General features: G+C 40.2%; 1 protein-coding gene across 1 annotated transcript in view; it reads left to right on the forward strand.

Annotated features, from left to right (window-relative positions):
• Window positions 1-15704, forward strand: part of LOC128833814 (nesprin-1-like) — a 161728-nt gene that overhangs the window by 59040 nt on the left and 86984 nt on the right. Inside the window, exons 22-27 of the mRNA XM_054021965.1 lie at window positions 1339-1535; window positions 2528-2660; window positions 3167-3349; window positions 5311-5460; window positions 14096-14272; window positions 15310-15465. Coding sequence (XP_053877940.1) covers window positions 1339-1535; window positions 2528-2660; window positions 3167-3349; window positions 5311-5460; window positions 14096-14272; window positions 15310-15465 — 996 coding nt within the window. The remainder of the gene's footprint in view (window positions 1-1338; window positions 1536-2527; window positions 2661-3166; window positions 3350-5310; window positions 5461-14095; window positions 14273-15309; window positions 15466-15704) is intronic.

Consider the following 15704-nt stretch of genomic DNA (forward strand, 5'->3'; position numbering starts at 1 on the left):
CCAGGCTCTCCTGTGGGCAATTTTTTTTTTAATGACCACATTCTCAGATTTCCCATCTCATGCTATTTAAGTTTGAAGTTTGCTATGAAAACTGTATGGCTGCATTGGAATTTTTCAGGTTGCTCCCTGAGAAATAAATGCTTTTGCAGGGACTGAGTGAAAATGGGAATTTTTTTTTTAATCCTTCACTTTTTCAGAGTAAATCCTTAAGATATCACTACCAGCTTTTCAAAGAACAGATTATTTAAATGGCTCAATTTTCCATGTTTTCTTTTGACATGTCCAGCGTAGTATTGATAGACCCTCTAGCACCTGATTGTTAGAATTTGTCAGCATGGAAGAGAAAAGAGAAGTAGTCATGGAAATTAACTCACTGCAGGTGCCATTAATAAGTATCAAGCACCCCATGTCATGTTTGGTTACAGCATAATTTTTAAATGAGAAGGCATGTGCATTTGATGCTTGAATTTATGCAGATGTATGAACGTTTATGCAAACTTGCAATTCCTGTATTTTGTTAGCTGTTTGTTGGCAGGTAAATTAATCTCTTTCATGCTCTCATATATCTATTATCAATCTTTAATTTCTGTATCTGAACCCATGTGCACAATTCTGTGCCCTCCGCCATTCTCTCCCTGTTGGACCTCAGGCACGTGAATGAACATACAGTCTTAGCTTCCTGTTGTAACACCATGACCTATGGGGGTCCCATCCTCTCTTCTTTAACCTTTGCACGGCAACATTGTTTCTCTTCCCCCCCCCCCACCCCGTTTGGCAAGGCAACAGTTAGATCCAGGATTCTGGGGCCTGGACAGGTTAGTGACTTTTATTTTGTGCGCCTGCACAGCTGAAAGTCACAGTGATGATGGAAGGAGGAGACACATAGAAGACCTGGTGGCAAGGAGAATCACTACAGGAGATACGAGGCTTGGCAGTTGGTGTCTGAGGGTCCAATCCTGCAACACTCTAAGCACTTTTAACTTCCATTGAAGTCAAGGATGCTTAGCAGTCAGAGGATTGGGCTCTGAGTTTGATTCTGCTTTCCTCTCAGTAGTAATGTTGGCTTCTGCAGGCTTCCCTGAAATTTCAGGGATGCAAACACCACACACACCATGTTGCAAGTGTCATTTTCAGCAGAGCAACTTTATGGCATGGTAAATGATGAACAGGAGGTCCAGCCGGTGTTTGCTTGCCTGGTCTTTTTGAGCTCTAGAGTTTGAATTAAAAGAGAGACCTTGAAACAGGGAGGAGTTTGATAAACCAAACAAAACAGCAAAAGGAAAATGGGGTACTGAGAAGCTACCGATCAACTGTCTTTCCTGTCCTCTGTTATTACAGCGCCTGAAATCTAGCCTGACTGAATACCAGCCCAAGCTTTACCAGGTGTTGGATGATGGGAAAAGACTACTTTTTTCTATCAGCTGTTCAGCTCTAGAAAGTCAACTGAACCAGTTAGGAGAGCACTGGTTAAACAACACCAGCAAAGTGACCAAGGAACTGCACAGACTGGAGACTATACTAAAGCACTGGACAAGGTAGTGCTAATGAAACTGAGGGATTAAGTGTCTGATCCTGTGCCATTAAAATCAAGGAGAGTTATGTTTTCAAAAACTCATAGTTTTTATTTTTTAAAAATCCCAGGAAATTAATATTAAAGTTGCACTTCCCAAACTACCTTACCTCTTCCCCCATAGAGTGCAGGCTGATGCTCTTCTTTGCATAAAAACTCTCCAATTGTTTTATGGTACACATTTTTTATTATAATTTAATAGGTACCAATACATGTTTCTGATACTAAATGGGCTGATTTGTCACTATACTAATCTTTGCTTTTTCTGAGAGCGCTAATTCCATGATCTGTATGTACAGTGTTGTATATGGAGGTACTCAAGCTCTGTGTCTAATGACCCTGGGTTAATTGGCTGGCTAATCATCTTTCTCATCACAAACCACCATATCTCTTGGCATAATTGGCAATCTCTTAAAAAGAGACCATGATGGAAATATAGGACCCTGCCATTAAGATGTTGTTCATCTAACGGAGATATTTTGTGCCATTCACATTTGGTAGAATCAGCCCAGTGAAGAGTAGGGAAAGCTTGCCTCATTATGTAGTTTGTCAAACCAGGAAAATATTAATAACTTTTGTAATTTGACTTTTATTCGCTAATTATTGATCCTGGTTACCAGATCTCTGCAAGGGGAATCTGACAAAATAGGTTTCATCTGTCATCTTGCTTCTAGATTGAGGGTGGGGATTGCTCGAAAGTGGGGAAAAGTACATCTCTGTAGCTGTCTTTAACCGTTCTAATTTTAGGACATCACAAATAACCAAAACAAATTTGAGCTTGGCCCCAGTTCTCTCCTACCAACTTTCAAGACCGTATGATGTTTTTGTGGATTTTAGGAGGGGACGGTGGTGTTCTTTGTAAAATCAGGCTTCCAGTGTAGAACCTCATTTGTTGAGAGACTACACTAGAGACAAGGGTTGGCAATGACTGTGTTTTTATCATTAACATCCCCACAGATATCAGAGTGAATCAGTTGAGCTGATTCATTGGTTACAATCGGCAATGGACCGGCTGGAGTTCTGGACTCAGCAGTCAGTGACAGTCCCTCAAGAACTTGAAATGGTGCGAGATCATCTGAATGCTTTTCTGGTAAGTCAGTTTAGGAATCTTAGGCGCCTTTTCATCTCTTATTGCAAACAAATGGTCCCACTCTCATAAGGTTTAGGCATATGTCATCAGCAAAATGTTGCACGTGAAAAAATGTTCTCCTTGTCTGTGTGTGTGGCCGGGCTGTACACAATGCTTGCTTTTTAAACCCCACCTCAAATGTCTGAATGTTAAACAGCACTGTTAAATACAGAATGTCTGAGCAAAGTTACTAGAAAGTGCCCTTCGTACTTTGTAACACCTATTGTATGTAGTGATTGTAGGCCTTGATGGTTTTTGTTCTTGTACAAAGATTTTGTACTTTTAATTAAAACACAAAAAAATAAATTTTAAAAAATTTATATTTTCACCTAGACTAAAATGTAAGAGGCTACCAAATCCAATACATATTTTAAAAGATGTTGTTTCTTTTTGAGTACAGGAATAAAGTTAGTTTTAGTTGGTTAATATCACGTATTTATCTCTGTGAAATTATGATCCTTTTACAGGAGTTTTCAAAAGAGGTTGATGCCAAATCATCCCAGAAATCTTCTGTTTTAAGCACTGGGAACCAACTCCTTCGGCTAAAGAAAGTGGATACAGCAGCATTGCGTGCAGGACTGTCTCAGATCGACAGCCAGTGGATAGAGTTACTTACACAAATTCCAGTAGTACAAGAAAAACTGCATCAGGTAGGGGAGAAGTTTACTGCTACTACAGCCTTTGATGTTCAGAGAAATATAGTCCCTGAATTAAAAGCTTTTGCATTTGAAATACACCTCTACCTCGATATAACGCTGTCCTCGGGAGCCAAAAAATCTTACCGCGTTATAGGTGAAACCACGTTATATTGAACTTGCTTTCATCCACCGGAGTGTGCAGCCCTGCCACCCCGGAGCACTGCTTTACCGTGTTATATCCAAATTCGTGTTATATGAGGTCGCGTTATATTGAGGTAAAGGTGTATTTAAAGTGCAGTTGGGTGGCTCAATGGATCAATAACATTGCCTTTCACTTAAGTTTCAAATTGTGACCAATTCAAATTAAAATGTATTCTCCTCGTCGTCTTTTTCATCACAAACCACCATATCTCTTGGCATAATTGGCAATCTCTTAAAGAGAGAGCATGATTCCCCTCCAACCTCCTACACTTGGGCTGGGATAGAAGTCTTTACTAATGTGCAGTAGCAGAGTTCTGTGGCAAAGCTTACACAATGTGTTCCCCACCCTGTGTCTGACTCTAGTCAGTGCTAGGAGTCCTTTGCTTTCACAAATGCTAAGTGCAGCTGTAGTATTACATTTTATCTTACAAACTGAAGCAAAAAGCCTGAAGTGTTTTTAAACATATATATTTTTATATTTTATTAGAACTTTATTATATCCATTTGCAAGAAACCGGGGGAGTCACTTTTACATTTTGCAGTCTAGCCTTTTAGTAGCCCGTGGTCAGAAATGTCAGGTTAGGAGTGGTTTGTTTGTTAAGGGCTGTTGCTTTTATTTATTTTATTTTATTTATTTATTTTATATATATTAATTAATTCATTATGCCAAAATTGCATGGGCAGAGGTCAACTCTGGGAAAGACAAAAACAAGTATAGAAAAAGCAAATGCAGGCCTCATAGGGGGAAACTGGATGTTTGAAATAGGAAATTTTACTTTTCCTTTGTTAACTTCAGTACTATTGCACAGGGTATAATGGTCTCAGTGAAGAAGTTTTCTTCTATTATTTTCATTAGTTGGTAAGGTATTATGGGTTCATGCAGGTATAATTTTCGCTATATAATGAGGAATACTGCTAGACCTGGTAATAGTGTACACACTGGAAAAAAGGCAAAAAAGTTTTAATTGCACTCATTGCATTAGATGGCTTGTCATACATGCAAAATAGTACCATATTGTAGCTTTCTGAAACTTCTCCTAATGCAGGTTATATACTTTTGTTTTTCTTAAGAAACAGAGAAGCAATCTGATAGATATAAGCTGCCATCAGGGAGAATAATTTTCTTGTCCTTTTAAAAGAAATGAAGAACTAAATTTAAGTTAAAAATGATGCACCAAAAGCTGAAAATGACTTGTTTTTTAAAGAATCCAGTCTCCAAAATCCATTGAGAAATCCATTGCAATAGGAGGAGGGCACAGAAGTAGGAAATCGTTGCAGCAGACTTGCTCATCAGCCATTAACAAATAAGGAAGAGGGTATAAGATATTGTCCAGGGACCCATGTATATCTAGTACAGTGTGTAATTAGTGTAGTTAGAGCTGATAATTGACAGGTTATTAAAATTCAGTAGTGGAATCTTCATAGGCTCATCCACATGCCTACCTAAAAGTGACAGTGACAATGGAAGTAAATCCAAAACTGCTTATGGTTTACTACCAGTGACGGTTTAAAAATATTACTTAAAATATGGTTCTTTGCTTATATAGACACATTATATATTAATATGTACAATTATATATGTAATATAATATACTTCCAAAAAGAACTTATACTTTATAGTTTATAAACATCCAGAAAACCAGACCAAATGATCTATTAAGTATGCAGAATAATGAAGACAGAGAAAGATAGAGTATGCTGAATTAGCAGAGCAAAGTGCTTTTATCCATTCTCTTGACAGTGTCATTAATTGAAATCCTTTGCCTTTACAGCTTCAGATGGACAAGCTTCCTTCTCGTCATGCCATCACTGAACTCATGAGTTGGATTTCACTGATGGAAAATATCATTCAGGAGGATGAAGAGAATATAAAAAATGTAGTAGGACATAAAGCCATTCAGGATTATCTACAGAAGTATAAGGTAATTAAGTGGGGATGGTTGGGAAATACATGAGATTTATTTTATCAGATTCAGCGTATGAACTAAAGCTCTGTATTGTGTAACTTCAGTACGAAGGCAAGGTGACATGAAAATAATTGAATTTTATTATGATTGAATTTTGTCCAAAGACCACAAAACATTTGGCAAATGTTGAATATTGATTTATGAATTCTTTACATAGAAAGATCACCTACCTCTTAGATAGGAAGGTAACTCTTGTTTTCTAGCACCAAACAATTCTAGACATGGTTTAGGCCAAATAGGAAAAATTCCTTATCCAAATGAAATTTGAAAGACGGATTTTTAGAATGTAAATTCTTAACTCCAGTTCCTTTCAAATTGGTAACATTCTTACTCTGATAAATACATCTGCACATAAGCATTTTATTTTCAATGTCAGATTTTTTTTCTCTAAAAGAGCATCAATAACAAGAACAAATCGCTGCAGACATGTATTCCCTCAGGTGTATTTGCGCAAAGCATGCCAGAGCCGGAGACTTTTTTTCCCCCACGATAGTACCCTTGGAGAGTGACTATAGCTTTGGATAGTCAAGCTGAACTGGTTTAGGAAAATACCCATGAGTTATTGGTCATCCTCCAGGCAACAGTTCCAGGAAGAGTAGCTGTCTTGATTAACAAAGCTGTCTTGCAGCCAGTGAAAGCCTTATGCTTAATCCAGAGTGTCTAACCCCAACAGCTAAATTAACAGACAAGAGATACAACATCCCATCCCAGTATCAGAGGGGTAGCCGTGTTAGTCTGAATCTGTAAAAAGCAACAGAGGGTCCTGTGGCACCTTTAAGACTAACAGAAGTATTGGGAGCATAAGCTGAAGAAGTGATGTTCTTACCCACGAAAGCTTATGCTCCCAATACTTCTGTTAGTCTTAAAGGTGCCACATCCCATCCCAGGGATTTGAGTGTTTTTATTCTCACCCAGCACCAAACTCCCTAATTGTCATGGTTGCTAATGAGAGTTGCGGCAGGGAACTTTAAGTCAATTCCAAAGGAAAAAGAGCCTAAAAGACTGGACTCGTTAGAAAGATTTATTCCAATGCCTTGCTCCAGATGTGAATAGTGAACCAATGAGCTGTATTAGCAAAATATGACTTTTTCAACTGGGAGGCAATGTCTAAATGCTCTGATACACTGCTCTACAGCCAAAATGCTTCTGAAATAAATGTAGTCAAACTTTACTAATTCTGGGTCACTGAGAACGGAAATGATGCTTAAAATTGTTGATTGGCTTTAGTTTTCAAGATATGTTATTGGGTCAGTATATATGACCCTTGCCTTGGGAATGGCGGAGGATAAGTGAGTTATAAAGGGAAGGGATCTCAATTTAAACCAGAAATGACTAAAATACATCTTTGACTGGATCTATGAATAAATCTATGACTGGGTTTGGACAGTACTTACTTTTTGGGCAAAACAATGAATGATGGAATCTGAAGCTGGTATTGTGTCATACGTGATATGAATTGCATCATGTTATTCCTAGAAGTCATGGATGATGCAATCATAACGAAGTTTACCTCACTCTGCTGAACAAATTGCCCTATATCAGCTCTAGAAATCATACAGTGTCGTGCTCTCTTATTTGTCAGTGTTTGATTTTGCAAAGGGACACATTTCTGTTTAGCCAAAGTGAGCAGAAATGCCTCGTACTTGTGTGAACAGTGCAGATAACTTCTGCTATGTTTGTGGTGAACTGACTTTTGCATCACAAAAGTGCAGTATAACCACTATGGTTAAGAAAGCCTATCACCTTTATTTTGGCTGCAAAATTGGAGATCAGGACAAGAGGTGGGCCCCACACATATGCTGCAACACTTGTGCAACAAATCTTCACCACTGGTTGAACAGGAAAAGGAAATCTATGCCTTTTGCAGTGCCAATTATTTGGAGAGAGCCAACAGATCATACCAGCAATTGTTACCTCTGCATGGTGCCTCCAGTTGGGAAAGGTGTGTCAAAGAAGAAAAAGTGGACTGTGCATTATCCAAACATTCCATCAGCTATACGTCCAATACCCCACGGAGAAGGACTGCCGGTTTCTGATGCACCAGAATCATTCTCACTTGAGTCAGACGAGGAAGAGGATGAAACTTCTGGTCCTGAACCATCAATGTCACAGGACCCACATTTTTTCCCATCCTCCTCCTCTGAACCACACCTCATAACACAAGGTGAACTGAATGACCTTGTCAGGGATTTGGAACTACCCAAGAGTAAGGCAGAGCTGTTGGGCTCCAGACTACAGCAGTGGCATCTCCTGGCAGGTGATGTTAGGGTTTCCATGTTCCGTGACCGTGAAAAGGATCTTGTCCCATTCTTCTTCATGGAAGGTGATCTTGTAGCCTGCAACAACATCGATGGTGTGATGGTAGCCCTCAACGTCATTCACGATCCAGATGAGTGGAGACTGTTCATTGATTCATCGAAGACGAGTCTTAAAGCTGTTTTCCTGCAGGATGGCAATGTTTTGCCATCAATTCCAGTTGGTCATGCAGTCCATATGAAGGAAACCTATGACAACATGAAACAACTTTTGAGGTGCATAAACTATGACCAACATCAGTGGCAGCTTTGTGGTGATTTGAAGGTTGTTGCTCTCTTGCTTGGTCTGCAGACTGGATACACAAAGTACTGCTGTTTTCTCTGCGAATGGGATAGTCGTGCAAGAGATTCCCACTACATCAAGAAAGATTGGCCACTCCGACAGTCATTGGAGCCAGGGAGGAAAAGTGTTCAGCATCCACCACTTGCTGAATCAAGGAAGATTTTGTTACCACCCTTACACATCAAGCTGGGTCTGATGAAGAACTTTGTCAAGGCCATTGACAAAACACAAGCAGTTTTCAAGTACCTCCGTGGAAAATTTCCAAGGTTAAGTGAAGCTAAGATAAAGGAAGGTGGTCTTTGTTGGTCCTCAGATTCGTGAACTTCTTCGAGATGATGCATTTGACCATGCACTGCGTGGCAAGGAAAAGATGGTATGGAAAGCCTTCCAGTTAGTGGCAATAAATTTTCTCGGAAACAACAAGGCAGACAACTACAGGTTGTTGGTGGAAAACCTCCTCAAGGCATACAAAAGCCTTGGTTGCAACATGTCACTAAAGATACATTTTTTGCACTCTCATCTAGATTTTTTTCCACTGAACTGCGGAGCAGTGAGCGACGAGCACGGCGAGCGATTTCACCAGGACATTGCAACAATGGAGAAACGCTATCAGGGCAAATGGAGCCCGTCAATGCTTGCAGACTATTGCTGGACAGTGACAAGAGATGCTCCATTTAATGAATATAAGAGACAAACCAAGAAGCGCCGAGTAGACACTGAAGAGGACTAAACTATGTACATAATAGTTTTTTGCCTTTTGTTTCATAATAAATGTTATTTATATAACCCTTTTGCTGATTTTTAAAGTGTTACATAAACAGGACAGGTGAAATATTATCATGTAAAGCAACCATAAACACATGAAAAGACCTAGGTTTACAATTTATGATTAAAACTCTACTATCTACACAATATACATAGACATAAAATGTAAAAATGTAAATATCTTAGAAACCGTAGCCAATCCGTTGTTTTAATTGTCATATTTGAATTCAGCACATCAAAATACATAATAAATAACACATTTTATCTCAGAAGCAGACGACTTCTCAAAAATTGTAGACCAGTGTAAATTGCCAGACTACTCAAAAGAGGAGTTCAGGGCTTTCATAGCAGAGAGTTGGTTGGTTGCAAAGACCTCGCCCCAGTCACAGATGCTCCCTCCAGGGTGATAGCTTCTGTAATTATAGTAAAAAGGGCATCATAATTATATAAATCTGGTATAGCGCCAGATATTGAACAATCTTTTGAGGACCTACTCTTTGATGCGCAATCTTTGTTTTCAGGCAAGACTGACCAGGTGTTGACTCTTTTAAAGATTTGTGTGCTTCTCTCCGCTCCCTAGGAGTTTATAGTCCAGCCATCAAGAGATGCCAATATAAGCCTCCACAGCAATATTCTCACCAGTACCATTCAGCCCTTCTGTTCTCAGAGGCAACAGACATCTTGAGGAGGAAACATAAGCCTCAGAAGAGAGGGTCATCTTTCTTTTTTAACCAATCTTCTCCCCTTCAACAAGCTGTCAGGAAAGCAATACAGCCAACAGCGATCTTCCCATTCCTCCCCCCTCCTGCTGCTTTTGGGGAAAAATTATCTCACTTCTTCAGTGCTTAGTAGGTAATAACCTCAGATAAATAGGTCCTGAGTGCTGGGACTGGTGTATTCAATCCAGTGTCTTTCCATCCCTCTTCCACAACCTCCTTCTCTGTCCCTTTTGAGGGATCCATCTCATGAGTCTATATTCTTACAAGAAGTTCAGACTCTGCGTACTCTGAGGGCTATAGAGAAAGTTCCCCTGCAGTTTCAGGGGTGGGGTTTCTACTCCTGCTATTTCCTGATCCTCATGTCCAAAGGACACCTGAGACCCATATTGGACCTTCGGGCTCTCAACAAGTTTATCAAGCAAGTCAGATTCTGCATGGTTACCCTAGCATCAGTCGTTCCCTCCCTAGTCTGTAACAATTGGTTCACTGCCCTCGATCTTCAAGAAACGCAATGTTGCCCAGTCCCAGGAAATTCCTTAGATTATGTGACGGGGGGCCACCATTGTTGGTATACAGTACTTCCCTTTGGCATATCATCAGTGCCTCTTGTGTTCACCAAATGCATGGTGGTGCTCACAGCCTACTTAAAAAAGAACAGAATCCATGTCTTCCCTCACCTCAATCATTGGCTGATTCGAGGGCCGTCCCAGGACCAGATTCGTGGCTTCGTCAGGTTTACCATCAGTCTTTTCAGTCATCTGGAACTCACCCGGAACAGGGAAACATCAACACTTATTCCTACTCAAGACTCAAGTTCATTGAGACCCTGCATGAATCAACAATTTTAACTGCTTTTCATTCTCCAATAGAGATTTCAAATGATTCACAACGTATACATGTCCCTCAGGTCTCATCCATCCACCATGGCTTGGACTAGGTAACAAAATGGCAGATGAAATTCAATGTTGATAAATGCAAAGTAATGCATATTGGAAAACATAATCCCAACTATACATATAAAATGATGGGATCTATATTAGCTGTTACAACTCAAGTATGAGATCTTGAGTCATTGTGGATAGTTCTCTGAAAACACCCACTCAATGTGCAGCGGCAGTCAAAAGAGTGAACAGAATGTTGGGAATCATTAAAAAAGGGATAGATAATAAGACAGAAAATATCATATTGCCTCTATATAAACCTATGGTATGCCCACATCTTGAATACTGTGTGCAGATCTGGTTGCCCCATCTCAAAAAATATATATGGGAATTGGAAAGGGTTCAGAAAAGAGCAACAGCAATGATTAGGGGTATGGAACAGCTTCCTTATGAGGAGAGAGTAATAAGATTGGGACTTTTCATCTTGGAGAAGAGACAACTAAGGTGGGGATATGATAGAGGGTCTATAAAATCGTGAGTGATGTGGAGAAAGTAAATAAGGAAGTGTTATTTACTCTTTCTCATAACACAAAAACTGGGGGTTACCAAATGAAATTAATAGGCAACAGGTTAAAACAAACAAAAGGAAGTATGACTTCACACAACACACAATAATCTGTGGAACTCTTTGCCAGAGGATGTTGTGAAGGCCAATACTATAGCAGGCTTCAAAAAAGAGTTAGATGGGTCCATCAGTGGCTGTTAGCCAAGATGGGCAGGGATGCAAAACCATGAAGTGTCCCTAGCTTCTGTTTGCCAGAAGCTGGGAATGGATGACAAGGGATGGATCACTTGATGATTACCTGTTCTGTTCATTCCCTGCGAAGCACCTGCCATTGGCCACTGCCAGAAGGGAGGATACTGGGCTAGATGGACCATTAGTCTGGCCCAGTTTGGCCATTCTTATATTCTTATGGACTCATTTGAGGTTGCTAGCCCATGTGGCCTCTTGTACCTATGCAACCAAGTGTGTAAGACTGTGTCTTCATATGCTTCAGGCGTGGCTGAAATTGGTCTATTATCAAGTAAGCACCATTTTGACAAGTTGGTCCAGCTCCCACCTGCAATGTTGCATGCCCTATGGCAGTGGATAAACCAGGACAACGTATGTACAAGCATTCCCTTTTCTCACCCCCCACCCCCACCCCAGCTGCAACAGTTGTAACAGATGCCTCTTTGATAGGTTGGGGAGCTCACCTAGAAGGGTCATGGACACAAGCACTCTGGATGGAGCACGAGTCTGGTCTTTATCAATGTCCTCAAGCTCTGGGCAAGTCACAGAGTTTACTGAGCTTTCCTTCCCTGCATTAAGGGCTGCTTGTTCCAAATTTTGGCCAACAGCACAACGGCAATATACTATTTAAACAAGCAGGGAGGGGCTCACATTAGCCAGCTTTGCTAAGAGGCAATGAGCTTTTGGCAGTTTTGCATCACAGAGGATATCACTCCTGTGTCTACATACCTACTGGGCACCCAGAACCAGTTGGCCAACTTCCTCAGCAGTAGATTTTCCCACAACCATGAGTGGTGTCTCAAAACCAGGATGCTGAGGTCCATCCTTTGGGCATTAGACATTCCTTCAGTCAACCTACAAAAGACAACAAGAAGTATCAGCAATTTTGCTTTTGGGCAAGTCAAAGTCTGGGCTTACTAAATGATGCTTTGATATTGGACTGGAGACCGGGGCTAATGTATGCATTTCCCCCAATCCCTCTGATGTCACATGTCATTCACAAACTGAAACAAGATCACATCATGATAATACTCACAGCACTGGCTTGGCCAAGGCAGTGCTTGTTCTCAGATCTTCACAGTCTCTCAGTTCAATCTCTTCACCATCTGCCTCACCTCCCAGACAGACTGTCGCAACATCACAGTCAAATGCTACAAATGCAGCCTCCATCTCATGGCATGGCTTGTGAGTGGCTAGGCCAGTATAGGGCATGTGATTCAAGAGATTTTACTCAACAGTAGGAAGCAATCAACAAGTTCAACTTATCTGGTTAAGTGGAAAAAAATTTCCATCTGGTCCACTAATCGTGGAATACAGCCTTCAAAAGTGAGGATCCAAGACATTGCAGAGTATCTTCTGCATTTGAGATCCTATTTCTATGAGTTCTGAGGGTACACCTTGTAGCTATCTCTGCTATTAACCTTCCTGTCCAAGGAGCCTTGCTATTCTCCAACCCCATGATTATTAAATTTCGAAGATGGACCTCAGCACACTGGTTGGAGAGACCATTCATGGTAATGGGAAAATCTTCTGCTGAGTAAGTCATCAAAGATGTGGCACATCTTTTCCCACCTATTTAAGGACATGGTACTTCCTTGGGACCTCAACCTTAGCAGCTTCTTACGGGATTTGAGTCCTTGACAATCTTCTCTTCACTTCACTTAAGCCAAAAGATCGCTTTCCCATAACTGTTATGTTGGCCAGGAGAGCATCTGAACTAGAAGCTTTGACGACAGCCCCTCCTTATACTGTATTTTTCAAAGACAAGGTAGTCCTGCAACCCAAAGTTGTTAATTAAAGTAGTGTCAGCTTTTCATTTAAATCAGACAACGCATCTCCTGGTTTTCCTCCTGAAACCACATTCTGATCTATGTGCCTTAGATGTCTGGAGGGCACTGGCCTTCTGTCTGGGCAGGACCAAGCCTTTCAGTCTCCTCATCTTTTTGTCTCCAGTGCTGATTGCATGAAAAGTCAAACAGTGTCAGCGCAGATGATCTCTACATGGATCACCTCCTGCATTACAACAGCCTACAGGGTAGCCAGTACTCCTATGCAAAGATTCTCTGCCTTTCAACAAGGGTCCAGGCTACATCTGTCACCTTCCTGAAGATGTTTCTATACTGGACATTTGTAGGGCTGCCACTTGGACCTCAGTATATACGTTCATTCATTATGCCATCACCACTTCATCCAAATTTGATGTGAACTTCACAAATATGTGTTGCAATCATTGTTTAAATAGATTCAGTAGCCCCCCATTTACGGTACTGCTTGTGAGTTGCCTCAGTAGAATACACATTTGCAACCTCTGGAAGAAGAAAAATGGTTATTTACCTGTTCTGTAATTGTTGTTCTTGGAGATGTGGGTGCAGACGTGTATTCCACAACCCATCCTCTGCCCTTCTCCATCAGAATCTTACAGCATCTTCCCCGGTGCAAAGGAACTGAAGGGTGGGGGAGGGACCACCCTTATATACTCTCAGGAGGGTCTAGGAGGTGGTATAGGGCACATGCACAAAATCTCCAGTTCTGGTACTCCTTGCACAAACACACCTTAGTGGAATGCACATTTGCACCCATATCTTGAAGAACAACATTTACAGAACAGGTAAATAATCATTTCTTGAAAATATACTTTCCAGAAGTTAGTACATACAGTTTTAAGGACTGATATTTTTACATTCATTTTTTCGTAGTTTATTGTCTGGATATTTTACATCTTGGTTTATTGCTAGATCATAAACCAGAAATGCTATTTTCCATGCTAACTCTCCAGGAATAAGCATGAAAAGTGATGATGGATCCTCCTCTTCTCCCCTCTCTTTTTTTGCCAGGGATTTAAAATTGATGTAAACTGCAAACAGTTGACAGTAGACTTTGTGAACCAGTCCGTACTACAGATTAGCAGCCAGGATGTGGAAAGTAAACGCAGTGACAAGACTGATTTTGCAGAACAGCTTGGAGCAATGAACAGACGTTGGCAGATCCTCCAGAGCCTGATAACAGAAAAGGTAAGCAAAAGGCCAACTGCTTTTAAGTGTGCATTTAAAAATAGATGCAACTCATTCAGGAGTAGACATACTAAAAGTAATTTAGCATGTCCTGAGTAATATGAACACCACCTTTGGCTAAACCAAACATCTAGTGTCAACGTAATTGCTTCAGTGTTCTCAGAGACTTGTCATCTTCTTTCCGGTAGTAGTTTTACATTTATCTTAATGCATTTCCTAATTATTTCAAATGCTCCTGCACACTTTTGACCGTGGTGTCCAGATTGAAACAAAGAGTGAATGAATGCTTTCTGTTTCTCCAATGTTTATTAGTTAAAGTGCTCAGAAGATTGATGCTGTCTTAATCTGTCACTTGTGGCAGGTTGAGCTTAAAATTGGGCATTAGCAGACTTTTCGTGCTTGTGAAGTCAAACTACTAGCAAATTCTGCTAATCTGTCAAAGAACACACGTATAGTTATATTTTTATTTGTTTGTTTGTTTTATAATAGAATAGCATAGAAGGTCCCAATAAAGATCAGGAATCCATTGTGCCAGGCACTCTGCAAACATAAAATAGAAAAGTGAATAACCTACAATCTTATTTCAAGTAAAATATAAATGTGCATAATGAGTGGCGGTTCTCACTAACCACAAATGTATAGCAGTAAATTACATTGAAATAACTTTGGCCTGGAATTCTTCTTCACTGTAAATTATCTTTCACTCCATCACCATTCACCTGAAGAGCATGCCACTCCAACTTTTATGTGGAAAGCTCCTTCCATCTTGTCACAAATTTGGGGTATCATGAGCTAGATCACTAGAGAAACTCCTCAGTGAAATACTTCTTTGAGTTGTTTCTTTGCTGTTTAATCCTTAATAAATCAAGAATGAATAAAATTGAGTTTGACTGTATACTCTGTTCTAAATTTTGAATGCAGGAATACACTGAATTCTGAGGAAAGCACAAATCAGTATTCATCTGCACTGAATTATTTAATTTTCTTGACAGAGAAGCTGTTTCATTTAGGATAAATACATATGTGTTTCTTTACAGATCCAGCTGTTGGAAAGCCTGCTGGAATCCTGGACAGAATATGAAAACAATGTGCAGTGCCTGAAAACTTGGTTTGATACCCAAGAGAAGAGATTGAAGAAACAACAGAGAATTGGAGATCAGGCTTCAGTCCAGAATACCATGAAAGACTGTCAGGTAACATTTTCTTGAAAACCGCGGGTTCTCTTTCCTGCATGTAGAAACAGCACCTAACAAACATGGGGTGAAATCTTGGCTCCATTGAAATCAATGATGAAACTCCCCTTGAGTTCAGTGGGGTGAAGATTTCACCACAAAAGTGCAACGTGTAAAGGAGTAATAGTGTGCTGAACGTACCTAAATGCATACACTTATGTGAATACTAACTTAATAATTGTAATAGTAATAATGAAGCA

This window comes from Malaclemys terrapin, chromosome 3, assembly GCF_027887155.1.
Source record: "Malaclemys terrapin pileata isolate rMalTer1 chromosome 3, rMalTer1.hap1, whole genome shotgun sequence".
NCBI lineage: Eukaryota > Metazoa > Chordata > Testudines > Emydidae > Malaclemys > Malaclemys terrapin.